At 43.7% G+C, this 26,217-nt stretch overlaps 1 protein-coding gene across 12 annotated transcripts in view; it reads left to right on the forward strand.

The window, feature by feature from the left end:
• epb41l3a (erythrocyte membrane protein band 4.1-like 3a) overlaps nucleotides 1–26,217 on the forward strand; it is an 80,323-nt gene that overhangs the window by 43,774 nt on the left and 10,332 nt on the right. For 4 of the 12 annotated variants that reach the window (XM_029755567.1, XM_029755562.1, XM_029755559.1 and 1 more), the window contains exons 2-19: nucleotides 1,965–2,098; nucleotides 3,212–3,415; nucleotides 8,326–8,430; nucleotides 8,524–8,581; nucleotides 8,698–8,773; nucleotides 9,126–9,344; nucleotides 9,548–9,635; nucleotides 12,520–12,672; nucleotides 13,205–13,302; nucleotides 13,554–13,729; nucleotides 15,315–15,407; nucleotides 16,917–17,122; nucleotides 18,024–18,071; nucleotides 18,285–18,320; nucleotides 18,482–18,547; nucleotides 19,482–19,676; nucleotides 21,778–21,876; nucleotides 25,460–25,579. In XM_029755567.1, coding sequence (XP_029611427.1) covers nucleotides 1,976–2,098; nucleotides 3,212–3,415; nucleotides 8,326–8,430; nucleotides 8,524–8,581; nucleotides 8,698–8,773; nucleotides 9,126–9,344; nucleotides 9,548–9,635; nucleotides 12,520–12,672; nucleotides 13,205–13,302; nucleotides 13,554–13,729; nucleotides 15,315–15,407; nucleotides 16,917–17,122; nucleotides 18,024–18,071; nucleotides 18,285–18,320; nucleotides 18,482–18,547; nucleotides 19,482–19,676; nucleotides 21,778–21,876; nucleotides 25,460–25,579 — 2,163 coding nt within the window. In that variant the 5' untranslated portion in view covers nucleotides 1,965–1,975. The remainder of the gene's footprint in view (nucleotides 1–1,964; nucleotides 2,099–3,211; nucleotides 3,416–8,325; nucleotides 8,431–8,523; nucleotides 8,582–8,697; nucleotides 8,774–9,125; nucleotides 9,345–9,547; nucleotides 9,636–12,519; nucleotides 12,673–13,204; nucleotides 13,303–13,553; nucleotides 13,730–15,314; nucleotides 15,408–16,916; nucleotides 17,123–18,023; nucleotides 18,072–18,284; nucleotides 18,321–18,481; nucleotides 18,548–19,481; nucleotides 19,677–21,777; nucleotides 21,877–25,459; nucleotides 25,580–26,217) is intronic. The other 8 variants (XM_029755561.1, XM_029755563.1, XM_029755564.1 and 5 more) reach the window with 8 other exon arrangements.

Here is a 26,217-nt window from a genome sequence, read left to right on the forward strand (position 1 = left end):
TGCCTGGTCAGCAGTGCACACTGACCTATATTAGAGATTGTAGATTAAACCAAGAGAAGGTTCCACAGGCTTACGGCCCACAGAGCCTATTTCAAACCCAGCTAGGATAAACCCGTTGTTGAATGAGGAAGAATGAAATACTCTCAAAAGTGTTTCTCTAGGGCATGTGTATCTGGTGGACCTCACAGAGTCTTTGTATTATCTGTATTCATCGCAACGCTGAGCATTAATTGAATTAAAGCATTATGGAATGAACACAGTGAGTTCAATGCCAGTTCATGATGTGTTGCTGAGGGCATGTTTTTGTAAGATGTTCAAACAACTTAAGTGCTACTTTGACTTAGTTTCTGAGGTAGAAAGCAGTAAAGAACATTACTCTTAACTGGCCGTTACAGTAGTAGCTGATTGGGTGTGGTACATATTTGAACCCTGCATACTCTGACTGCCATGGGCTTTAGTGGCCATGTGTGGGTAGGGGTGTCATGGCACCTGTCTACGTGTGTGTGTGTGCATGCCTCAGCATGTTTACGTTTAATATGTCTGTGTGTGTTTGCCCATGTTTTTGTGCATTAGTGTGTGTGTGTGTGTGTGTGTGTGTGTGTGTGTGTGTGTGTGTGTGTGTGTGCACGTGTGTGTGTGTGTGTGTGTATGTGTGTGATACTGGAACCCCGGCACCATGTGTGTGGAGACCTGAAGGGGTAACTGAGCCCAGTCCCATGTTGTGGGTAAACACTGGTGATACAGTATAAATAGCCCTAAACCTCCGACAACCCTGCCACAGCCCACTGTGTGTGTGTGTGTGTGTGTGTGTGTGTGTGTGTGTGTGTGTGTGTGTGTGTGTGTGTGTGTGTGTGTGTGTGTGTGTGTGTGTGTGTGTGTGTGTGTGTGTGTGTGTGAAAGCCACACTTCCCCAGCCAAACACTTCCAGCTATGCTGGCTAAAGTTCACATACTAACGTCTCCCTTTCCTTACTACTAAGATTTATTACAGATTCATTACAGCATGGGTACATCTTAATGACAGTAATACATATTCACTGTGATTATTTTGGAGTTAGCACGTGGTAATTATTAAATGGTAATAGGTTGTTTATAAGGTGTCAAATGATAAGCGAATGAACTGTAATGGAGTCTAGAGTGTCGTTTTCTTTACAGAATAAAGACGCATTTGATATTTTTGACTGACTTTGTCCTTTCAGACTGCTGAATATATTGAAGGGGTTTTACCATTACAGTGTGTTCTCAGGGGAACCCATATACACAACATTCTAAGTCCTTATGGTTTGTCAATGGAAAATGGGGCCATCATCATGCATATCAAAAATATAGTATTGTAAATTGTACTGCACTGTTGTAGTTACCAGTTACACCTCGATTCATTTAAATTTGAAAGACACTTGGTGGACACTGATGGACTGTCACAATGAGACATTGATGTATATTCATGCTGGGGCGAGTGTGACGTGTCTCACAACTCTTCACTGATTTAATCTGAGTTAAATCACCTGCTGTCTCAAAGAAGCTTATTATATAGAGAAGTACTGTAGTGTCACCTCTGTTTCAACCTTGAAGCTATGTAAAATACATTAGTAGTCAAATCAATGCTGACTTTCACATTACAAGAGCTTCTTATCATGGCTGTTGTCCTAGATATGTTTGGCGTACTTCATTGCTATGCAGGTTATTCTTGATTGATCTCAGATGAACACATATATGGATCTCTTCCTCAGATTGACGGTGTGGTGGTTGGAAATATGATTATGTCTCTGCATTGCAGAAAGAATTTAGGGTACATATTATTATAGCATTTCATTTTCAATTTGTTAGATTTCAGTTGTATCTAGAAATGTGGCCATGTATTAGGGCATGTGCTGCAACTGTTGTCTTGTGTTGAATTAGATTTTTTTTTGTCTCAGTCGAAATTCTTCCATCTTCTTTTGTGTGTATTTATTTGCTGTGTTGTAGGGTGAATCGTCATGACGACAGAACCAAATTCAGAGTCCAGCGCGGACCAGCAGGAGGCCAGTGCGGTTCCACTCCTGGAGGCGGACTCTTTCCCCCCGGCCGCCGCCCACAGCACGCCTGTCAGGAAGAAGCAGGTTAGCCACACCCACAAAAAATAGCACCGTCACAGAGTTTCTAAACCCAGAGGCGCAACATCGCGAGACTTCCGGGAACGGTTGTGAAGCAAGCCAAGTAGACAAGGCCGGGGTTTGGGAAGTTAATGAGAAAAATTATTCCTTATTTGTTATTTGGTCCCGTGTGGCTCAGTTGGTAGAGCATGGTGTTTGCAACACCAGGGTTGTGGGTTCAATTCCCATGGGGGACCAGTACAGGAAAAACATTTATGAAATGTATGCATTCACTACTGTAAGTCGCTCTGGATAAGAGTGTCTGCTAAATTAAGTAGTCAAACATGTTATTACTCCAACCTCGTGAAAGTGACAATCTAAAACATTTTCATCAAAAAACACTTTATATCGAAGGAGTGCCTTTGATTTAACGGCCTGCACATGTGCAGTTTGGCACAAGACGGCCGTTAGACCTGGTGACCTGTTTCTGAGCATGAGCGTAGCTAGCCAGCGTTGCTATGACATCGCCTACAAGCGTGATCGTGTATTTCTATTGGAGAAGCCTATCTTCATACTGGCACCGTCATCCTCATTTAGCCTATACAGTAAATGACGTGGGAATAGGCTTTAAAGGGCTGAATTTGAAACATTTGATACAATATCAAACAGCCACAGTAGTACTATTTAGGTTTATAATAAACAAGTGTCCAAATCATTTCTCCTTAAAGGGATACTTCTGGATTTTGGCAATAAACCCTTTATTTACAGCATCATGACTGGTTGTGTTCAAGCCACATTAAAAAGTAATTTATTTTTCTCATTTAAATGATGTATTTATTATTAGGATCATTAAAAAAATTGCCCCCCCCCCCCCGAATGTCATGATGTAATTCACACTCTGACACAGAGACATAAAAATGGAATCCACAAGTTAATCCTAGTAGATACAGGGCTTCATTGCCAAAATCCAGAAGTATCCCTTTAACATTTCCGTCACATTCATCCGGCCCGCCAACTATTTATTCCACTTGACCATTCGTGTCACAACCGGTTGGGTCCAAAACAACACATTATCATAATCATACCACTTTAACATTCTCATCACAGTGCTATGGTAAAACCTGTGCCCCCCCTGTCCAGAACGGCGAGAGAGCGGAGAGAGGCGTGGTCCCACAGGAGAATCAGCTTGAGCCATCGCAGGCGGAGGAGGACAGGACCTCACACAGGTCGTCCACCAGTAAGCTGTCCAGGTCCCCCGGTGGAGGCCGGAGCGTCCGCAGCTACAAGACCATGCAGTGCAAGGTCACCCTGCTTGATGGCTCCGACTACACCTGTGTGGTGGAGGTGGGTGGAGGGGGTCACCGCTTGGGGTTGAGGGGAGTTTAGCAGGTAGGTGGGTTAACGTGTGTGTGTGTGTGTGTGTGTGTGTGTGTGTGTGTGTGTGTGTGTGTGTGTGTGTGTGAGTGTGTGTGTGTGTGTGTGTGTGTGTGTGTGTGTGTGTGTGTGTTGCAGAGTTCACCAGGGATCAGAAGGGGCAGGACATTTATTTATCAAAGTTAGTCTCACTGACTTATAATTTCTTTCTCAAGTCATACTTTGTGGGGTTGGCTCAAAGTTGGCTTGAGATAGTTTTTTATCATGCTGAATTGATGACGTCTCCTTCTACAAAGTCACCTCTGTCTACATGAATTGAGTGGACATTAATGGTATTGTTCTACTGGAAGACTAACGCTGACAATATAGGTTAGCAAGCTTATCTATATGCAGGCTTTTCCTTTATTTCCTGTATTATCTGATCTTAACATAATTAAAGACTATGGAAGCTTGCCCCAATGGAATTCACTCTGCTTTTAACGTTATTGTAATAAACTCCCCTTAGACCTATTACTTGGCTGTATACATTGAAAAACACCCCATCCCCCACCGGCGCATAATCAGACAGTTTTTTGGCCAACACCGCCGTTTTCCCTCTAAGCAGACATCATCCATCACTCTGGATAAATCTGTCCATTCCTACACATTTACTGCTTTGTCTCCACAAAAAACAGAGGTTCTGTTCTTCAGCTTCCAGGCAACTCTGTTGACCAACTACTGGAGAGAAACCAATCTATTAGTGCAGTTTGAGCCCCAGGCTGGATATGGCCAGATTAGTCGGTACATCCAATGGAAAAAGATAAAGCATTGTGGCCGGTTGGCTCGGTCGTTTGTTGGTGACTCTGTGTTGGTGGCCATGGGAAAGCGACACTGCGAAGAGAGGGGTGTGGCTCCGGGCTAAACATGCTGCAGTGATTATTGACTGGCTCTTTCCCTGGCAGAGAGGACAGAGGAGAGATAGGGGGGGAGAAAGGTGGATCAGAGAGGGGAGGAGAGGGATGAGGGAGGAGAGGACAGAGGAGAGGACAGAAGAGGAAGAGAGGGGATAAGGGAGGGGAGGAGAGATATGGTAATGTTTTGGGGGGATAGAGGTCAGGAGAGAGGAAAGGGGGGGATAGAGGTCAGGAGAGAGGAAAGGTGGATAGAGGTCAGGAGAGAGGAAAGGGGGGATAGAGGTCAGGAGAGAGGAGAGGGGATAGAGGTCAGGAGTGAGGGGATAGAAGTCAGGAGAGGGGGAAGGAGAGGTAGATTGGAGAGTGGAAAGGCTTGAGGGGAGAAGGGAGATGGATACACTCTTAGAAAAAAGGATTCCAAAAGGGTCCTTTGGTTGTCCTTTTTGGTTCCAGATAGAACTCATTTGGGTTCCATGTAGAACCCTCTGGGAAAAGGGTCTACATGGAACCCAAAAGGGTTCTACCTGGAACCAAAAGGATTCTGCCTGGAACCAAAAAGGGTTCTTCAAAGGGTTCTCCTATGGGGACAACCGACGAACCCTTTTAGATTGTAGATAGTACCTTTAGAGAGAGGTGAGAGAGGGGCAAGGAGTTTACCGAGGGGATAAAAAGAGAGAAGCGGGTGATGGCGTGACATCCCCTCCTCTCTCGCAGTGACATGCACAGTGTCACGTCTGTCACAGGCCACTCCGCTTCTGGGTCACATGGTCTGAATCATCAATGTCGCTCTAACCTCCCAAGTCACCTCTACAACATTCCACTTAACTACCCATCAGCCCCATCAATGCCACAACAACACTCATATAGTGAATCCAAATCACCCCCTCGCCCCTACCAACTCGCTCGGAGGTCCCTCCGTTGTCACGTGTTGCTGACAAAACTCGACTTTCAGTGAGTGGCGAAGGGATCAATAAACCCATCAACTTTGGGACACACTCGTTAAATAGTATTAAAAAAGCATGAAATTCAAATGAACAAATCCCCGTTGTTTTACAAGATATAAACTCAGTAACAGTTCGACATTTAATTTGGGAGGTATTTCATCTTTTAGCTTCATGTGTCAAGTCTCGAAATCAGACATAATCTAATGCACGTGGCGTATAATTAGGCACGCCTCTCCATTCTTTGGTATCAAATTGCGCCAACTCCATAGATATCGCGGTGCATGTCGGGATAGTACTTCACTCTGAAGCCTTGCTGGCTTGGCCGAAGCGGCTATCGGAAGGTCTAATTAACCTCTAAACCCTCGATAATTTTCAGTCCCTCAGCTTTGGGACACTTGTGCATTTGGCGAAGGCGCGCGGGAGCGAGCAAATGGAGGGCCGAGGGGAAGGGGAAGGGAGTGATTTGAGATTGAGCCCTAGTCATGGATGTAGCGACGTAGGGGAGCTAGGGAAGTGGAAACACCTTTTTCTCTCCATCTCTGTTTGTCCTCATTGTTCAGGAGCTACATTCTTTGTTTGGATGTTGTTTGGGTCACTCAGACAGTGAGTGACATCGCTGAAGTGCTCCTTCTGGTGATTGGAAGGGGAAATGAAGGCTGCAGAGATGATCCTCTTTAGCGTTAGCCGCTAGCTGCCCAAGGCTAATGCACGTAGTTTATATTGTTCCTATATTACTGTGTGTTTAATAAGGTTGTGGTGGTTAAGTGGCACCCCAAGAGGTCGTACGACCTGGGAAATTGCTTGACTGCATTTCACAGTAAATCCCGGAGATGAGCATTTTCCTCATTTATACAGTACAGTCGGAAAGTATTTACAACCCTTTGTCTTTTTCCACATTTTGTTACGTTACAGCCTTATTCTAAAATGGATTACATCGTTTGTCTTTTTCTCATCAATCTACACACAATACCCCATAATGACAAAGCAAAAACAGGTTTTTAGAAATGTTTGCAAAACCGGAAATATCACATTTACATAAGTATTCAAACCATTTACTCAGTACTTTGTTGAAGTACCTTTGGCAGCGATTACAGCCTCAAGTCTTCTTGGGTATGACGCTACAAGCTTGGCACACATGTATTTGGGGAGTTTTTCCCATTCCTTTCTGCAGATCCTCTCAAGCTCTGTCAGGATGGATGGGGAATGTTGCTGCGCTGCTATTTTCAGGTCTCTCCAGAGATGTTCGATTGGGTTCAAGTCCGGGCTCTGGCTGGGCCACTCAAGAACATTCAGAAACTTGTCCCGAAGCCACTCCTGCGTTGTCTTGGTTGTGTGCTTAGGGTCATTGTCCTGTTGGAAGGTGAACCTTTTCCCCAGTCTGAGGTCCTGGGTGCTCTGGAGCAGGTTTTCATCAAGGATCACTCGGTACTTTGCTCCGTTCATCTTTCCCATGATCCTGAATAGTCTCCCAGTCCCTGCCGCTGAAAAACATTCCCACAGCATGATGCTGCCTTCACCATGCTTCACTGTAGGGATGGTGCCAGGTTTCCTCCAGACGTGACGCTTGGCGTTCAGGTCAAAGAGTTCAATCTTGGTTTCATCAGACCAGAGAATCTTGTTTCTCACGGTGAGTGCCTTTTCGCAAATTCCAAACCGGCTGTCATGTGCCTTTTACTGAGGAGTGGCATCCATCTGGTCGCTCTTCCATAAAAGCCTGGTTTGTGGAGTGCTGCTGAAATGGTTGTCCCTCTGGAAGGTTCTCCCATCTCCACAGAGGGACTCTAGAGCTCTGTCAGAGTGATCATCTGGTTCTTGATCACCTCCCTGACCAAGGTCCTTCTCCCCCGATTTCTCAGTTTGGCCGGGCGGCCAGCTCTAGCAAGAGTCTTTGTGGTTACAAACTTCTTCCATTTAAAGATGATGGAGGCCACTGAGTTCTTGGGGACCTTCAATGACACAATCCTGTCTCAGAGCTCTACGGACAATTCTTTCAACCTCATTACTTGGTTTTTGCTCTGACATGCACTGGTGTGTGCCTTTCCAAATCATGTCCAATCAATTGACTTTACAAAGACTAAATAAATTAAGATTTTTTAAAAATTTGATCCATTTTAGAATAAGGCTGTAATGTAACAAAATGTGGAAAAGGAAAGGGGTCTGAATACTTTTCGAATGCACTGTGAAAATATGGGATTTTCTTGTCTCCTGTGTGTTTCTTGCAACAAACACACACACATACGCACACATACGCACACATACGCACACACACACACACACACACACACACACACACAGTTATTTTGTACTTTGTTTAGCTTGGATGGAATAACTTCTGTATAGCCCATCTCAAGTATTCATTCTGACACTTGGTTTGTTTTAACACACCTAGCTACTACTCCAGAAACACTACAAGATAACCCAGTTTTACCACACCTAGTCCTCTACAAAAAACGTTAACAAATATAACCCTTCAAATCTTTCTCCGTTTCAAGGTGACATATTTGGAAGAAGTCTACTGTGTCAGCCCCCTTTACCCCTGACTTAATTGGGCTATTTTTACAGAGCGTTAAGGGATGTTGCTAATTTAGAGCTAGCAATAGGAGCCACACAGGTTGATGTATCGTGGTTCCGAAAGCCTTGGATCTCACCCTGCGAGGGCCAGGCAGGGTAACAACCATTAGTACAGTGATCATGATGTGACACAACATGGTGTGATGCTGGGTGATGGGAGTGGAGCCCTTTTGACAGGCGACCCCCTCCCTCTGTAGAGAGTGGAGTTATGGTAGGAAGACTGGCACCCACAGCGGCAGACATGACTGTGTGTGTGTGTGTGTAAGTGTGTCTGAATACTCTTTCCAGTGCCTATCTTTCATTAAATGGCTCCTGACCCCGTTGGAGGAATGCATCACAATTTAGCGCAGTGACACACCATTATCATTCAGGAGGGGTTAGGTAATAGAAAAATGGTCTGCCGCAGTAATCTGTCCAATGTATGTTTGTAGCATTTCTAGAATAAGAGTTTCTCATGTGCTTTTCTGTGCAGAAACGGGAGAGAGGCCATGTGTTATTCCACAAAGTTTGTGAGCAGCTTAACCTCCTGGAAAAGGACTACTTTGGCATCACATTCCGGGATATCGAAAACCAAAAGGTGGAATTCTTCTTTTAGATTTTTCTGTGCAATTAGGGGTGTTTTGGTTATTTTGTAGAGGTGAATTGACACTGTCCTCTTGAATTCTCCCAGAACTGGTTAGACCCATCTAAGGAGATGAAGAAACAGATCAGAGGTGCGTGGAATATGGGTATTTGGATATTATTTCTCTGCATGGTTTGAAGCATGCTAGTTACTCAAGCTTAAAGGGTCTTTCCTACAGTTCAATGGTCATTTCAATGAACCGCTTGTTTTTGTACGCTCCAGGAGTCGCCTGGAATTTTTCCTTCAACGTGAAGTTCTACCCTCCAGACCCTGCCCAGCTGTCTGAGGATATTACAAGGTAACACTTTCTCTAGTTTCACCTTCGGGAAGCTGTCCACTAGGTCCTTTTTCAAGAGGTTTGCTATATTTGTACCTTTGGGATGTCTACATTGACCAAATAGCTGTCTGAGTCACCTGGGATGTTTTTATTCTTCTGTCCTCAGGGTTTTACTTTAGCATAATGACACATTTTCGTTATCAATTCATTACTGTGCTTTTTGCATTTGGCTGCCAATTAACTCTCTCCTTCTCTTTTTTTCTCCTTTCTCTCACACTTATTTTTCTCCGAACAAACTCCCTTCCTCACTCCCCTTTCTCTTCCCCACCCCTCTTTCTCTGTCCCTCACCCTTCCTCCCCCTCTCACTCTCAGATATTACCTGTGCCTCCAGTTGAGAGATGACGTGGTGTCGGGGCGTCTGCCCTGCTCCTTTGCCACCCACACGGTGCTGGGATCCTACACGGTCCAATCAGAGCTGGGGGACTACGACCCAGAGGAGTCTGGGACAGACTACGTCAGCGAGTTCCGCTTTGCCCCCAACCAGACCAAGGAGCTGGAGGAGAAGATCATGGACCTGCACAAGAACTACAAGTCAGTCTGTCTGTCTGTCTGTCTGTCTAGAACTACAAGTCAGTCTCTGTCTGTCTGTCTAGAACTACAAGTCAGTCTGTCTGTCTACATTTTTCTGTCTTTCTGTCTATATAACCTATTGTAAGAGACGGTCATGGACTGAACAGTTACTGTAAAAAAAAAAACATACAAAACCCTCTGTGTGTGTTTGTCTCTCACTCAAGAGGAATGATGCCAGCTGAGGCTGAGATGCACTTCCTCGAGAACGTGAAGAAGCTGTCCATGTACGGAGTGGACCTTCACCATGCCAAGGTAAAGGGGCCGTATTCAACTTATACTATCGACCCCAAAATGTCTGCCCTGCCATGAATTGAAAAAGCCCTGTTGTTATGACCTGCATGATTCTGCCTGGTACCCTGTCCTTTGACCGCCAGCAGCTTGAATAGCCATTTGGATCTTTGTTGTTTGAATCCGTAGATCCAAACCATGGTGTTATGTACTGCCCTAAGTGACACCTCAAACCCCACAAGTGCAGGGAATGAAGGATATCACTTACATAGCTCTGAAATTAACTCATTTAACCTTTATACCTAATTCATTATTTTAGCCTGTCAAAGGTGCATGCACTTTTCATGGTCTGCGTATCACTAGCTAATGTCCTCTCTGTTTTGTGTTCAATTTTGTTCTAGTTGTTACTTTGTGCCTCGGTTGGTTGTTAATGTTGTTTGCAATGTCATCTGGGAATGACATTTTAGGACTAACTAATCACCTATCTACACAACACTGTTATATAACCAAGCAAATCAAAAACTGGCTCAATTCGCTGGCATAGATTTGAATGGACACTGCACGGTTAGATAAAATAACATTGTCAGATTGAATATACTCAAGAAGCAATAAGAGAGGAGAAAGAGCTTATTTTAGATTTTAGCTGAACTTTTTACAAAGATGGTTATTTTTTGTCTTTATCGAAGAAACATTGTTTGGAAAATGGTATTTCTGTTGCCAGCCATGTAAATATAGCCTGACCCAGCTATGTAATGTGGGTTATATCATCTGACCTCATGTAACCCCAACGCACCATGAGGAAAAATCGTTCACCCAAAACCGTTTCACAACACCTCCTAGCACCAATTGCATCAGAGAGTAAACATAGTGTTTTGTCATGAAAAAAAAACATGAAATAATGACATGCTATTCTAGCACTTATGATTTTCATTCATAACCAAATAAGAGAGAACACATAAAACACTCATAACAGACTCACTGATGGCATGGACACCTTCCCTCCGTTTGGTCAGATCAGACTGTTTTTATCTTTTCTTGTCTTATTCTTACTGAATGGCCTAGTTGGTAGGAAGCCTGTTTGAGTGCTTGTCTCCAGCTAAGGGCGAGGTAAGGCTTGCATTTTGTTTGTGTGTATATATAGTTACATGTATGTTACACGTGTCCCTGTCTGAAAACCCCTGTCTTCGTGCATGACCATGGACTGTTAGAGTCCATCGTTTAGGGCTGTGGGTTTGTCTCACCACAATTTCGAGTTGACATTGTGGATGATTGTAGTTGTAATTTCTTAGGTGGCTGTTGTGAGGTGTAGGATATCGCGCCCCCCCCCCCCCCCCCATGGTATACTGCATCCCCTCATAGACCCAGTGCTCATATCCCACACACAGGGAGTTGTGGACCACCCTCTGTCCCCCCATCTGCTCTGTGGCAGCCCGACTGTGCTCATCTGCAGACTTTAAGACCTTTTGGGGAAGGCCTCATCATTGTGATGTCATGTGAATAGTATTCGCCATCTTAACCCCACATTTAGGCTACATCCAATATCCACATTAACATGCTTCTTGAATGAAGCAACTAGGCATGTGGTATGCTAGTGTGGACATTGGAACATAGAATTAGACTTTAGACAGAGTAGATGTCATTGTAGTAACAGACTCCGCCTCGGGAGTGATAGACTCCTCCATCACCCTAACATTCACTGTCCTTGCAATGCCGTCATATTGCGATGTACGTGTATGTATGAATTATTGTATGAATGAATGTTTAGACAAAATTCCTTGTAGACCTTCAGCATCCATGGATCATGAAAAAGGAGCACAGTTCATTGTACAGCCCAGCTGAAAATACCTCAGCTTTGCTCGTTACTACCCTAAAGTACATTTAAATAGCTAAGACACGTAGATCACTGTGCTCTGTAAATTGGCTCTCAATTGCTTCCTCCCCTCATCTCCTTAACTTCATCTGCACTGATTGGAACGTGACAGGTAAAAACAATATGGTGTAAGATCATGATTAGGCTGGCTTTCACCTGTTCAGTTCTTTCAGCTGAGTGCAATGAAGGAGAGGAGGCAAGGAGAGGACAGACTTTTTAGACAATTGAGAAAGAGCCCAATACTTGCTCCTGGCTAAGCCAGACAGATAACTAGTGAAAGTAGGAGCTGTGAAGAGGCGTTTTAGGATAAATAATTGGTTTCCGGTAATGTAGGTCATTTTCTTGTCTCTTGCGTTCTTGGTTTGGCGACGGTTTGTGAAATATGTTCATCAACATTACGACAGCTCTCATTATGTTTTCATTTCAATTATCCTTTTTTTAGAAAACTCATTTGAATCCTTCATTGAATAATGCATTGTATTTGGCTTGCCGATTCGCCAGTCATCTCAGGCTGCCTCATTTCTTTGTAGGAGGAAGTGGTGGTGTCTGACAATGTCAACCATTCTTTTTTTTAAACAATCAGAAACTTTTTTTAGCCTGGTTGTCAATCTGTTTTGGCATTAGTCAACTACTCTGCCGTTATCATGTTTGGTAGAGTCTAGAAAAGATTAGGAATAAGTCTATGGGCATACTGTAGACCAGGGCTATTAGAACTCCAGGCCTGGAGGAACGAAACACTTCTGGACTCTCTGGGCCAATCAGTGACATTCAATCAATCAATGAATTACTAGTTAGTAAACAAAACCAGGAGCCCTTTGGCCCTTCAGGCATGAAGTTGAAAGGCCCTGCAGACAGTAAACTAAGGACAACAACCAATAGGTGAGCTGACTAAAACCAAAACTGACTGACACTTAGGCTTCCTCAATGTGAGATTAGTAACAAAATTACACAAACTTGAAGTTTCAGGAATTTTGCAACCCGGTGTCTCGTTTGAGTAGTGTCAGGTTGTTAACCACGCTTCCTGACATTCCTTCCCAGGATTCCGAGGGTGTTGAGATCATGTTGGGCGTGTGCTCCAGTGGTCTTCTGATCTACCGCGATCGCTTGCGCATCAACAGGTTCGCCTGGCCCAAGGTCCTCAAGATCTCCTACAAAAGGAATAATTTCTACATCAAAATACGCCCTGGAGAGGTAAGCATATCAGTATAAGGCCCTGCTGACATGAAAGCAATGTCCTGGTCCTGTTTCATGTATGAAGGTAGTATGCACATCACATAGAATGGCATCACATAGAATAGCATCACATAGAACAGGGTTCACCAACTGGTGGCCCGTGTGCCCGAATTTGGCCCACAGGTGGTTTTATTTGGCCCTCCAAGTTTTCTGAGCAAAAATAAATACATTTATTGTTGGAAATAAAAGACTGTAAAAACACCAGGAAATTAGCTCCAAGTGATTTTAATTGAAGAAATCTGTTCCTAAGTATTCCCACGCATAAGAGAGAGACACATGATCATATAGAAATGTATGCAAGGTTTTAAATGATTATCTTTTAATCTAACATTATATCTGTTTGGACTTGTTGCAGTCAACAAATTATATGTTCCGGCACCCCGTCGATCCCCTCAAGAAAAAAATCGTCCCGCGGCTGAATCTAGTTGATGATCCCTGACATAGAATGACTCGTGTGTTTGTGTGTTTTTTCTGTATGTTTTGTCATCAGTTTGAGCAGTTTGAAAGTACAATTGGGTTCAAGCTCCCCAACCATAGGGCGGCCAAGAGATTATGGAAGGTTTGCGTGGAGCACCACACTTTTTTCAGGTGAGACCTGGGCCGCCACCTCAATGTGTAAACATCTGCCATTTCAGTGGAGGGTTTTGGATGTAAATCCATAGTTATTGGACATTGTCTTGGTTAACTTCATGCTGGGTTGGAACAAACGCCTGCACACACTGCTTCCCTCCAGGACCATTTGCCCATCCCTGCTGTAATTGTGTGTCTTTCTTGACCTCTAGGTAGATTAATGTCTCCTCTTTGTTCTCCTGCCCTCAACATTCCTCTCTGTCCTCTAGGTTGGTGTCTCCAGAAACTCCCCCCAAGAAGTTCCTAAACCTGGGTTCGAAGTTCCGCTACAGCGGGAGAACCCAGGCCCAGACTCGACGAGCGAGCTCCCAGATCGTCCGCCCGGCTCCCTGCTTTGAGCGCTCCACCAGCAAGCGCTACATCATGTCTCGCAGCCTGGACGGAGGTTTGTAGTCCCATCAACCTTTCTCTTTGAAGCAGTTAGGAATGAAGGAGGATTGTATCACATTTGTCCCCATAGAGTTTGAGTTGGGGAAGCATACTACAGGACAAAGCAAGCTACAGGACATTATTAAACAACCAAACCTAAATCATCGCACTTATGAAAATCATATGTTGCCCTTGTCCTCCGTGTTCATGTCCACACTTTTCTGAAGTATTTGTTTCTAAGCTGTTCAAGTCAGAGGGATTTACAGTATCCAGAGATGTTTTTACATGCATCTCAGGCACCAATCAATCAATGCACCCATCTGTCATAATGGCCATACCATTGCACACCTTGTGATTTCTGTCAATCAATCACACTTGATTTGGTCTTCACAAACATTGAAATTCACTCAAGTCCTCCCAGACCTGTCATTGGCTTACAAGTGTCACTGGCGTGAATAGGGAATACTTTCCCTTGAATATCCCTAGAACGATAGTTGATATTCTCCACAGAGCCATTTTGGTCGCCGTTTGTCTTGAAAGTGGTCGCTTGCTTGACAGCTTCAACATTTCCTAGTCTACATGAAAGCTTAAGAGAACCTCCGTAAGCAGCCGTGCTGTGAAGGCTGTAAAGCCTCAGTACGCCGCTCATACTAATTACAGTTTTTAGCCATTGTTATCCTCGCCGCTCTGCACTCACAATGCCTTTTCATCCCCTGAAAGCACCCAGGGCTGTCCCTCACGCCCCTGTCTTTATCAACCAGTCCCAAACCACGAGTAATGTCCTTTATTTTTCAAGCCAGCTCACAGAGGAAACCGCAGTTAAATGGCTCGTAGTGACGACGGCAATGTATGAAGAGAGAATAGAAAAGATTGTTTATTTTATATCCCCTTCTGAGGGAACGGACACTCGCCACAGGGATTTACCAGGCACCCCATTGTGTTGTTTTGTCATCTTCGCTTGACGATACACCCTCTGCTTTTGTTCTCCCCCGTTCGCTGATTAATTGGAGAATTTAGTTTTTTTATTGTATTTATGCTGCCGCCCCTCCCATGTTATATCTGAGCTGTGACGAAAACCTGTCCGTTTGAATGCAAATGTTGCTGTTTCATTTAGGAATAAAGAGCTTTTTTGGCAGGATTTCACTAGCTAACTGACGTGAAAGAGAGACTCGGCCAATTGGCTGTGATATCAATTGAATATGAGCCGGCCCGGGGCCCATATTAGTTTCAGACTCCATCAGTATCATTGGACCTAAAAGGCAACATTGATTTTTCTGTCTCAACTCTTCATTGATGGGAGAAAGTTTAGTGTCTGACTGTCTGTTCTCATCCCATCAGAAAGTGTATCCATTCAGTGTCTCAGTCTTAAGAGTCTTTCCATAATACTGTGAACCAGACAACTTACACGTTCTTTAATGTTCATTTATTCAAATCCATAGTCAATAGCTCTACAAAATTATTATATAAACAAAGAATATTCTCTCCCTCTTTCTCCCAAGTGCTCAGCTGACTACCTAATGCTCAGCTTTGAATAATATTATGTGTCATGTTAATGTTGAATCTTCCCCCGTAATATTGAATTTCTATGCAATCCTCCTCAGCTCCGCAGAGTACACCCAAAAGGAGTTCACCCCAAAAAACTGTATCACCGAGAATTAAACCACCTGCTAGTTTAAACGGCACTAAACCAACAGGTAGTTATCATGCACTGTGTCTCTCTGTACGTGCTAACAGTAGATGTAGCCCCTGAGCTAGCTTTGCCTGCTAGTTAATGATCCCATCTCTGCTTCTTTCCTTTTACTTTTTCCGACGGTAGCCATTTTGTTTTGTATTTTAGGCCCTGGTTACAGACACCCCTCGGTGCTGATCAGGCTTGCGCTGCATGCTCCCATGCTAATTGGGGGGGGGGGGACACTCCCCGTCTAGCATGTGAACGCACCATAGCCCTCCCTTCATAGCTGTTCACTTGTAGTTGTTTGTTTGAAAAAAAAAATTGAAAAAAATCCCAGCCTTGTTGTGTTAGCTTGGCCGCTAATGGCTTATGTGGCCTGGATCTATAAAGAGACTCAGCAATCGCTCGCTCATTCATTCTCCCAGCTCGTTACATTGATTCAGAGTGCTTTTTGTGCTGTCAGTGACGTAGGGAGATGATATAAATTAACATAGTTACAGTAGTCATTGTTTAAGATATGTGTTTTATGCCCTGAAAGATCAACAAAGCTAATAAGCAGTGTTCTATGTTCACGGCAGGGATGCAGTGCATGTTTTGTCTGAGCTGACTCATAACAATGATGGAATATTACATTTTTCTAATTTACCAGCACACCCAATACCATATCATCTGCCAACTGCATATTTTTTCCCCCTTTCTCGTTTAGGTTCTGACGCAGTAGTTTTTATGTTGGTATTTAAGTGCATGCAGTTTGAGCCTTTCATTATCAGTCAATAGGAGGAATTCAAAAGCTGCAGTCAGTTAGAGAATGTTTGTAAGTCCGGCCCATAAAGGAGCTGAAAAATGACAGCTTATCAGGGATTGCTGTCTAATGTTAATTGAAAATTGATGACGATGGTAGTCACCCTAGCATTTAAACCTCTGCATGGAAACTGATAGCAATTTATACATATATATATATATATATATATATATTTATATATATATATATATATATTTATATATATATATACATATATATTTATATATATATATATATATATATTCATATATATATATATATATATAGCCTTTTCTCATAAAGCGTGGTATTTCGTTAGGTGCTTACTGTTGTGACTGAAACCCTTGATGATATCAATTTTAATATATAATACTGCTTATGAGATGCTTCTCATTTCAAACCAAACAATGATTTTGGAGTATTGGCTTTAATTACAGATCAAGACTAATATCTGAATGAAAAGCTCTGACGTTGATAATAATAGTGTTATTATCAATGGGAATGGGATTTAATGCGTGTTTTTAGGTTTATCTTCCATGAGTCTATGGTTGTGATGACTATGCTGATATAACCTGCAGCTTATTACATTCACGCTCCAACCTGCTAACCTGCTAACCTGCAATGTTGCCTCAGTTAGAGGAAAATGACAATTCCTTAATTCAAAATGATGTGTGTGTGTATGTGTGTGTGGGTATGTGCGTGCCTGTGTGCGTGCGTGTGCGTGCATGTGCGTCTATGTGCATGCTTCAGAGATGGGCTCGGATCTATACGGAAGGGCGAAGGGCATCGCCGTGAGTGACCTCATCACCACGGTGACACCGGAGAAAAAGGTGGAGGAGAGGAAGGCGGAGGAAGAGGTGGAAGTAGAGGTGCAGGTGGAGGAGGAAGACGAGACCACGAAAGCCACCGAGATGTCTCAGCCAAGTCCAACCTCTCCCATTCGACATGACACCAAGGTATAGTTCTCCACACCCAATCAATTATCTCTGTCCTCAGTCTACCCCTGAGCTCTCTCTCTATAATACATTAAAACAAATTCCTCTGAGTGCCCAGATTCCACTCTGAAAATGAAAGCTGTTTAATGCAGGAGCCCAGAGTGTAACCTAGCTATGCCAGCCAGAGCTATTCTGTCAGACAGACTAGAGCCAGATGGCCATCATTTTTCTAAGGTAGTGAAGCAGCACAAATCTCATTGTCTGGGAATGCCGTCCTGTGCTTTCACACTCTGCCACGCTCTTTATCAGGTAGGCTGGGCCCTGATAACTCACTAATGGATAACTCAGAGTCCCCGAACCTGAACCGTCTCTACTCTGGCTGAAAGGCGACTTCAGATCAGTGCCAGAAGACTCGGGAACAGGCAGGGACAGACTATTTCAAATGTAGAAATTAAAAATGCTTGTTTAGACGTGATGTTCATTCGTTGTGAAATTTGATGACGAGGAGCTTAAACTTAATTAATTTTGGCAGATGTAATGTCTATAGTTACTAGTTACCTAGGAGAAGAGTTCTTAGTAGAGTCCTAATGCTTATTGTGAAAGGGCAAGCTGCTAACTGTAATTTAATTTGTGATGAAAATTGATAAGGCAGGAGAGCAACCTCAAGCTGGTGGAGTCATCTGTAATGTATTCTAATGGAATGATTTTGACATAGGTCGTCTGAATATGTTTTAATGCATTTCCTGTTGTTTTTTTACCCCGAAAATGGTTTACCATCACTACTTTGTTGAACCACTTTGCTAATGGCTAATGTTTTGGTAAATATGAGTTCTGGGAAATCCTACACTCAACCCTAACAGCCACGGTTCTCTTTCTCCTCACGCTTGTCCATTGGATGTTCTACTGTGTTACTACTAAACAGACGGATCTGACTGACACTTGTGTTGATGGTGAACTGACAGCTACTGAGGTTTGTACCACGGGTAGACACTTCACCTCAACTCTCATCTGTCCTTGTAGAAGTCTTACGTTCTTTAGTTCCATATTTCTATTTCAACAATATCGGATTGTCTGATTATCCATTCAATGAGTTATTTGATAGTTTCTCTTATAAGCTATAGCCTGTTGTGTTGTATTCCGGTTTTGATATGAAATTCCCTCTCTGTGCTTCCCATGCTGCCAGTCGGACCAAGACGATGAGTCTGAGTTAAAGACACAGGTATATTAACTAGTGTATGGTGCCTTAACACTCATTTCATCCACAACCTGTGAACCTGGGATTCAAAATCACTGTAGGCTCCACAATCAAGATCTGCAATCTATGAGGAGATGTGGATTTTATATGCAACAAAATGTAAATGACTGTCATTTTCCTTCCAGAACAGTTTCATAAGGCGAATTAAAGGAGAGAATGTGTTTGTCAGACATAGTGTGCTGATGTTAGAGGTTGGTACACTATGGAATGCCAGGCTAGTGCATGGAGATTGGTGACATTTTGGTCAAGGACTAGGTTTGGACAGTAACAGTGGATTTCCCATTTTGACCACAATAACATATTGTTTTGAACTGTCCACTGTTGATTCACTAGCTAACATACTTAGTAAGCATGGAGTGTTTTTGGGGTGATTTAGTTTTTGCTGTAATACATTAACGTGATATGCTAGATTGGGAGTTATTGCTTATAAATAGAGAATAAGATGAATTAGGGTTCAATTGATGTCTATGAATACTTCTTTACAAAGAGGTGAATCCTAACTGTCACTTCAGTCAAGTTTGTACTTATTCATGCATTGATGTCAATGTGAGACTAAGTGAAAATGTTACCTTAGGATTCACCACAAAATGTGGATAATTCATAAGTATACAAGAGAGGCAAAAGCATTGCAGGGTTCTTTTGAATGCATGTTCTGCCTGTTTTGGATAGATTATACTGTATATACAGCTCATTACGCTGCACTGCACCTGCGAACATAATATAAACATACATCAAATGAATAGACATTATGTTTGTCAATCTGTCACCAAGACGATACTTAGCCACGCTACTTCAATAGCAGCACACAAGCTGCACTCACAAAGATTCAGAATTGTAATTGTCTCATAGTACACCGTTGATTTCCTATTGCGTTTGCATTGCAGAACTCATTCACTACCTCATTTTGTTTTTAAAGGATTGATTTGTAGCTTGCTGACTAGCATCCAGTAGCATAATTTTATCAATAGAATGTTATTTTCAGTATTGTTCAAAACATGGACATAAATGTTAAACAGCCTGAAAGAACAGGACACAATACTACTACGTTAAATTGATATCCATACACATTTAAAATCTAGAATTAGCAGTAGCATCAGTCAAATGACTTCTCTTTCTGTTCCTCAGGACACAGTGGGCACGCCAGAGGAGCTGTTGAAACACGCGACCAACATCAGCGAGCTCAAGAGGTCGTTCCTGGAGACGGGCGCCGACACGGCCGGCCTCACCGAGTGGGAGAAGAGGCTGTCCTCGTCCCCCCTGCGCTCGCTGCGTCTCGACGAAGCCCCCATGATCGAACCACTGGAGCTCGATGAAGTACCGGTAAATTCACTGTCAAATCGGAAAGGGACTGAATAGAGAGGGGGGAGGTATCCATATAGCGTTTAGAGACCCCTGTGTTTTAATTACACATTTAGTAGAACCTCAGTGGGTGAAAACACGTACAATTAGAAATCCGGTAACATGTAATCCATGGGTGGACATTATTCTGCTTTTTGTTCCATCCTGCTCTAACACACCTGGTTCTACTAATCAGCTGCTCATTAGCTCCTTGATAAGCTGAATCAAGTTTAAAACTGCTGGAAGTACATACACTACTATCCTGACTTAAAGAGAAATAGCATCCTTGCTTTTGATAGGACATGATTTGAAGGTTGACATGTGCCTGCTGCAGTGTGAGAAGATTGACATGTGCCTGCTGCATTGTGAGACGGTTGACATGTACCTGCTGCATTGTGAGAAGGTTGACATGTGCCTGCTGCAGTGTGAGAAGGTTGACATGTGCCTGCTGCAGTGTGAGAAGATTGACATGTGCCTGCTGCAGTGTGAGAAGGTTGACATGTGCCTGCTGCAGTGTGAGAAGGTTGACATGTGCCTGCTGCAGTGTTAGAAGGTTGACATGTGCCTGCTGCAGTGTGAGAAGGTTGACATGTGCCTGTTGCATTGTGAGAAGGTTGAATGTACCTGCTGCATTGTGAGAAGGTTGAGATGTGCCTGCTGCATTGTGAGAAGGTTGAGATGCGCCTGCTGCATTGTGAGAAGGTTGAGATGTGTGCCTGCTGCATTGTGAAGAAGTTGAGATGTGCCTACTGCATTGTGAGAAGGTTGACATGTACCTGCTGCATTGTGAGAAGGTTGAGATGTGCCTGCTGCATTGTGAGAAGGTTGAGATGTGCCTGCTGCAATGAATGAGATCCCTCCTCTCCATTTCAAATCTCAGGAGACTGGGGCCTCTACCGTGTCTCCTTGAAAAGCTACTCAATAATCTATACAGGTGGAGGAAGGTGCTTAACACCCCGCTCCTGGAGATAGAGGGACAGATGTTAGGAAATAATCGCTGCCTCATTATGACATGTGACACCTATACCCTTCCTTCTCCAGTGACGTTTTCAAGTAGCTACCAAGCATCAACCTGTTTTTCAAGTGAAGTTAAGCCACTGTGAAAGGAAGTGATTCAGAGGCAGCTCCTTGACGCAGACAAAAAGTGTAGGCTACAAAATCCAACCGCTGAAGCCAAAAGTAGATACAAGGAGCACCGGTTGAAAGTACCAGGCGACAATTTATAGTGTGACATCAATATAGGGCTGGATTGATTTTTAGCAGCCTGGCCTGTGAATGAGTAATAAATCCTTGTGCTGTAACCTTGCCATATGGAGGTGGGAGGGAGAGACTCAAGGAAGCAAACATCCTCCTCGGCTAAGTATTTTAGCAGGGCTAAGATCAACCACAGCCCTGCTATGGAAAAGCATGCAGGGACTTCAAAAGGGAGGAAGTGTGTGTGTGTGTGTGTGTGTGTGTGTGTGTGTGTGTGTGTGTGTGTGTGTGTGTGTGTGTGTGTGTGTGTGTGTGTGTGTGTGTGTGTGTGTGTGTGTGTGTGTGTGTGTGTGTGTGTGTGTGTGTGTGTGTGTGTGTGTGTAAACATCAAGCAGTCGGGAGAACGGTAATGATGATGTAACCAAGGAAAGGGGATATTTTTTTTATTTTATTCATGTAGCAGCGACGATAGCATATTTCTGCCAGTATTTCTTTTTATGACTGTTTGGATGTGATTAAAGTAGGTGTGGAAAGGAGCCAGTTTACCCCTCAGCCAAGTCTTGCAACCTTGACCCATTCTTTATTTGTGAGATACTGGAAGAAGAGGGATTGTGTCTGCAGAGAATTTTCTCATTAATCCAGACCCTTATCTCTGTTATCAACCTCATAGTGTGAGTATGTTTGGAGAGATACTTAAGTCCCATCGTTACACACTGTTGTGCCGTGTTTTATGGAAATCTCATATCCCACACACTCTTATCAAACGGAATGAGTAATGATATCCGTAATAGGATACAGCCCACACGCGTACGCCTCAAAGCTACTTTCCATTCTACTTCATTCATGCCGAGCTGTTTGTTTGTCTTCTTTTTCTTTTCTATTCATGTAGAGCAAAGAGGATGAGAGAGAGGATGAGAGAGCCATGGCTGCAGGCGGTAGCATTGAGGAGGAGATCAACCACAGCCCTGTGGATACTAAGACTACTGTGGTAGGTAGCCAGGATGTATGCTGGTCCAGCTATCTCTGTGTGATTGGAACACCTTCATCTCTGCTGCTTGGTTATATTAGAGTCAGCTAAGCCTATGAATTATTAACATATCTTACTGTACATATTTAACCAAAGATCCATTTGGGAGTGTAGGACTAGAATCCTGTTATTCATTGTCAGCAGTGGATGACAACATGACAAGAATTTGAATCTGTATGTAGGTCTACTGTAAATTAGCTGACTAACATAACTAAGGTGTTTTGTGCAATATTTATCAAGTAAAAAAATGGCCGACATGTTGTCTTATGTAAACAAAATCGGGCTGCTGGGCAGGTCTGTCTCATTGTCTATGCTATTGGATAGAGAGCAATCACCACAGCTGTTCGCCCCATGTTAGTGCACAAATGGACATTGTCAAATCAACACTGTTTTAGACGAGACTGACTTTATGACCAAAATTATCCTATTTGCACTTTGTAGTCAATTTTGACACTAGAACTCTTTCTGACTCATGCTTTTTAAAGGCCGTCACTCTTTAACAATACACTAACAACTAAGAACTATGATGTATGTTGCTGTCTATGTTAATAGTGTCTATGATCTATGTTGCTTGCAAGTCTAAAGTTGCTGCTTTAAGAATTGCTCTTCTTGGGACTGCCACTGGAAGTCCTTCTCCCCCCATTGAACTGCAAGTTGGCATTTATTGTTATGAATATTTCCCAGGAGGCAGCGGTGCAGAGTGGTCATTATCTGTCACAGCCACAAAGTCATAAAATATTTTTTAAACCTAACCCTAACCACACTGCTAACCCTAACGCCTAACAGGCTGACTACACCGCTCGTGTCGCGTGCGCGAGCATTGTGAAATAAATTTAGACATGTATGTTATTCAATTATTGCACCCACACTGCTCGCGAGCGTCTGTGTTGCCAAGGGCTAAAATAGAAGTCAGTTCTGCCTCTCCCATCTCCTCATTGGTTTATAGAAGCAGGTACCCACGTGCCATCTCCTCACTGGTTATACCCACGTGGGTGAGTGAAAGACGAAATGGGTCGATGGCGGTAATGCACGTAATTTATGAAAGTTGCCAATCGCAATATAAAGTCAAGAGAACAAAAAGCCTGGAAGGAGGAGAGATGTCTAGATACGATTTGGTTGACTGTTTTATGTGTGGATTAATTGGCGGAGTAGAGAACCTTGTGCATTTCAGGTAAAATAACAACTAAATGTTTATATCCCAGAACAAATTAGCTAGCAACAGCAAGCTAGCTAAATAGGACAAATTAGCTAGCAAGTGCAAGCTAGCTAGCTAAATTGCCATAAATGTTTAATGCTTTTCGACCTGTCCCCAAATTAATAGAATTGGTTCAGAGTTTGTTTTGATATTTTAACCTGCGTGTCGTGATCGCATTTGGTGTGGGGGGACAAAATACATTTTTGCACGATGGCGCACGAGCGCAGCCGGTTTGGGTTCCGTGTAACCCTAACCTTAAATTATGCATAACCCAAATTTTTGTTTTCATGAATTTTTACGTATAGACAATTTTGACTTTGCAGCTGGTCCATCAAGCGGAATGGCCTCCAGGGCAAGATTCATTACAATTAACGTCAACCTGCTGTTGAACTGGCTAACCCCAGTCTTTGTATGTATCTTGTATGTAGGATTCTGACGGGTGGGTAATAGTAAGTAAAGTCCCTCCTAAGGTAACCGAAAATAAAAACATTGTCAACTATAAAGTTATGATCGTCACGAACACTGTGGCCGAAGGACCGCTCGCCAGCACCAGTCGTGGCATAGTCGGCAAGGAGTTGAAAGCGTATGAGAGCTTCCGCACCGAACTCCCCTCCAAAACCGAGGAGATGAGAGAGAAGAACTATACCCTGGGCAAGTCCTACGACACCATGTCAGGCAAGATCGTCACAATGACAAAGCGGGCCAAAGATGGTGGGGAGGCAGTGGCGGCTGCTCCGGCAGCGTTTGCCAGGGAGCTGAAGAGGGCAGCAGACCAATCCACCACCACAGTGAAGATCATCCCGGTGTCGACTGAGTATGAGATGCCGGTGTCTGTCCACATGGGTCTCTCGCCCCAGGAGGGAATCGGAACCCCCATGATTACCATCAAGGAGGCCAGGACGCCCTCTCCATCCGAGCCCAGCGACGGTGCCCTGGGCGCCGCGCGGACCGTGGTGTCCATCCACTCCAGCCAGGACATCAGTGATGCCGCGAGAGCGTACAGCAGGAAGCAGCTGAGGGAGACTTTTCTCCTGGGAGACAGGAGCACCACCCCTGTTGCGCCTCACACACCTCTCTCGCCGCGCTCCCCCATGGCCAAGTCACCTATGGCAAAGTCTCCCATGACAATGCCAAAGCCTCCAATGGCGGATCTGCGTCTGAGCCCCGGCCCCGTGTCCTATCTATCCAGAACCCCATCGCCCTCCAAAGTGGTAGGATGATATGACACCCCTCCCCCCAAAATGCCTGAAGCCCCCCCCCCCCTCCCTCCCTCCCTACTGTAGCCCCCCAAAATGTTTTCAAGCTAATCCCGCCCCTGTCTGCCTGGTCTTCATATCTACTGCAACAAGCCTGGACCCGGCGCTGTTTTGCACTCGACTGAATGTTTATGGGATTCGCTTGGGAGTCTCTTTCTTTCTATCTTTTGCTCTTTTTAGTTGGACACAAATCCCTTAACCACGGTATTTGGTGTAATTTCTTTACTGCTTTCCTAAGCCAAACTTGCTGCCTCATGGGCACTGGCATTTGTTTACCCCTTTCATTTCAATGTAAATTAAATTGTGTTTCGTTTTAAGCTGGTTCCCCATGCTGCTAGCCACACCAAATTAATGCTTTACACTTTGGCTTATGGTACGGTACGGTATACTATGGTTTGTATGCCACTGACTGCTTCAGCCCTACCACATTTACTTTTGACTTCCCTTGGTATGCCCTCTATGAACTCTCGGCTGCTTGATCTGAGATTATGATATGGGTCCTATTCATAAGAGGAGACATCCCGACTCACAAGACATACTTGTCTGTCTCATCTATTGCCTTTGTGATTGACATTCTCAAGAGATGAAAGCCAAGTACTGAGCTGCCATAATGTCTCCCTAGTAAAGTTGAATTGCTGACGATGCTCCACTCTTTTGTAGAAGTGCTATAAATGTATAAAACCTCTAGTAAAGTGATTGACATGTCACAGGGTGGTGTTTCTATCAATTGCTCAGATTTGCGTAATATAACATACAAACATGGATTAAAAAACACATTTGATAAACACTGTAATTTTAGCAAATTCTGATCACTTTAAACCATTGAAATCACTCTAGATTCTTAAGTGTTCTTAAAGTATTCTATCTTCTCAAACCCAATCTTCTAAAATGACCCTCCTTAGCGATCAATCTTCACCTCATTGCTCTTATGAATAATCCCCACAAACCCCTGTCCCCTGAGCTTGTGTCTGGGCATTGTGTCAAAGGCCTGTCTGTCTGTGTCTCTCCTCCTTTGTATGTACAGTATCTAACTGTGTGTGTCTCTTCTACTTCTGTGTGTGTGTGAACTCTCCCCATCTCTCTGTCTGCTCAGCCTAAGCCGACCTTTGAGGAGATGTCCCCGGAGCTCACCGCTCTCTTACAGTCGGCCCGATATCAGACCAGCACGCGGGGTTGGACTGCCTCGCCTGCCCATAGTCAGGCCCTGCTCAAGGTGGCCTCTTATGCCCTATGGACAATATACAACTTAACAAATGGGATAACAGCAGTTGTAATTTATTTGATTTGATTTCAACTTTACATATACAGGTTATACAGGTTATTCATCTATTTTGTAAGAGACCTGTTCAGTATCTATACTGTTTGTCCCTGATGCGTTTGTCCTTGTTGGTGAAGAAATATTGTCGCTCTAGCCACTATGCTGTCCGTCAGGCATTTCTGTCATCGCCACTTGCCTGTTTCCTGTCAGTCCGTCCGTCCGTCCTTCCTCCCGATCATTAAAACAGAGGACAGGTTGATGAGGACACATGACAGGTTGATGAGGACACATGGTTTAGAACAGCTTTATGAGGACACATTGTTAAGGACAGGTTTATGAGGACATGGTTTGTCTAGACAGAGGTACCACATGGTCCTATGACTTTATTGGGGAGGAATGTGAGAGCTTTATTCAGGCGCATATTTGATTTTTCAACCCTACTCCTCTTTTAGAACATTTCGATACCTCAAAGTGGAGAACAAAGCGATCATGCAATGCAACCAATGTTAAAATGACAACATGCATTCAGAAGATCACGTCGGTACTAACATATAAAGTAACCCTTTCCTGCTGTATGGAAACACAATCATGCT

The sequence above is a fragment of the Salmo trutta genome, chromosome 6 (assembly GCF_901001165.1).
Source record: "Salmo trutta chromosome 6, fSalTru1.1, whole genome shotgun sequence".
NCBI classification, from domain to species: Eukaryota; Metazoa; Chordata; class Actinopteri; order Salmoniformes; family Salmonidae; genus Salmo; species Salmo trutta.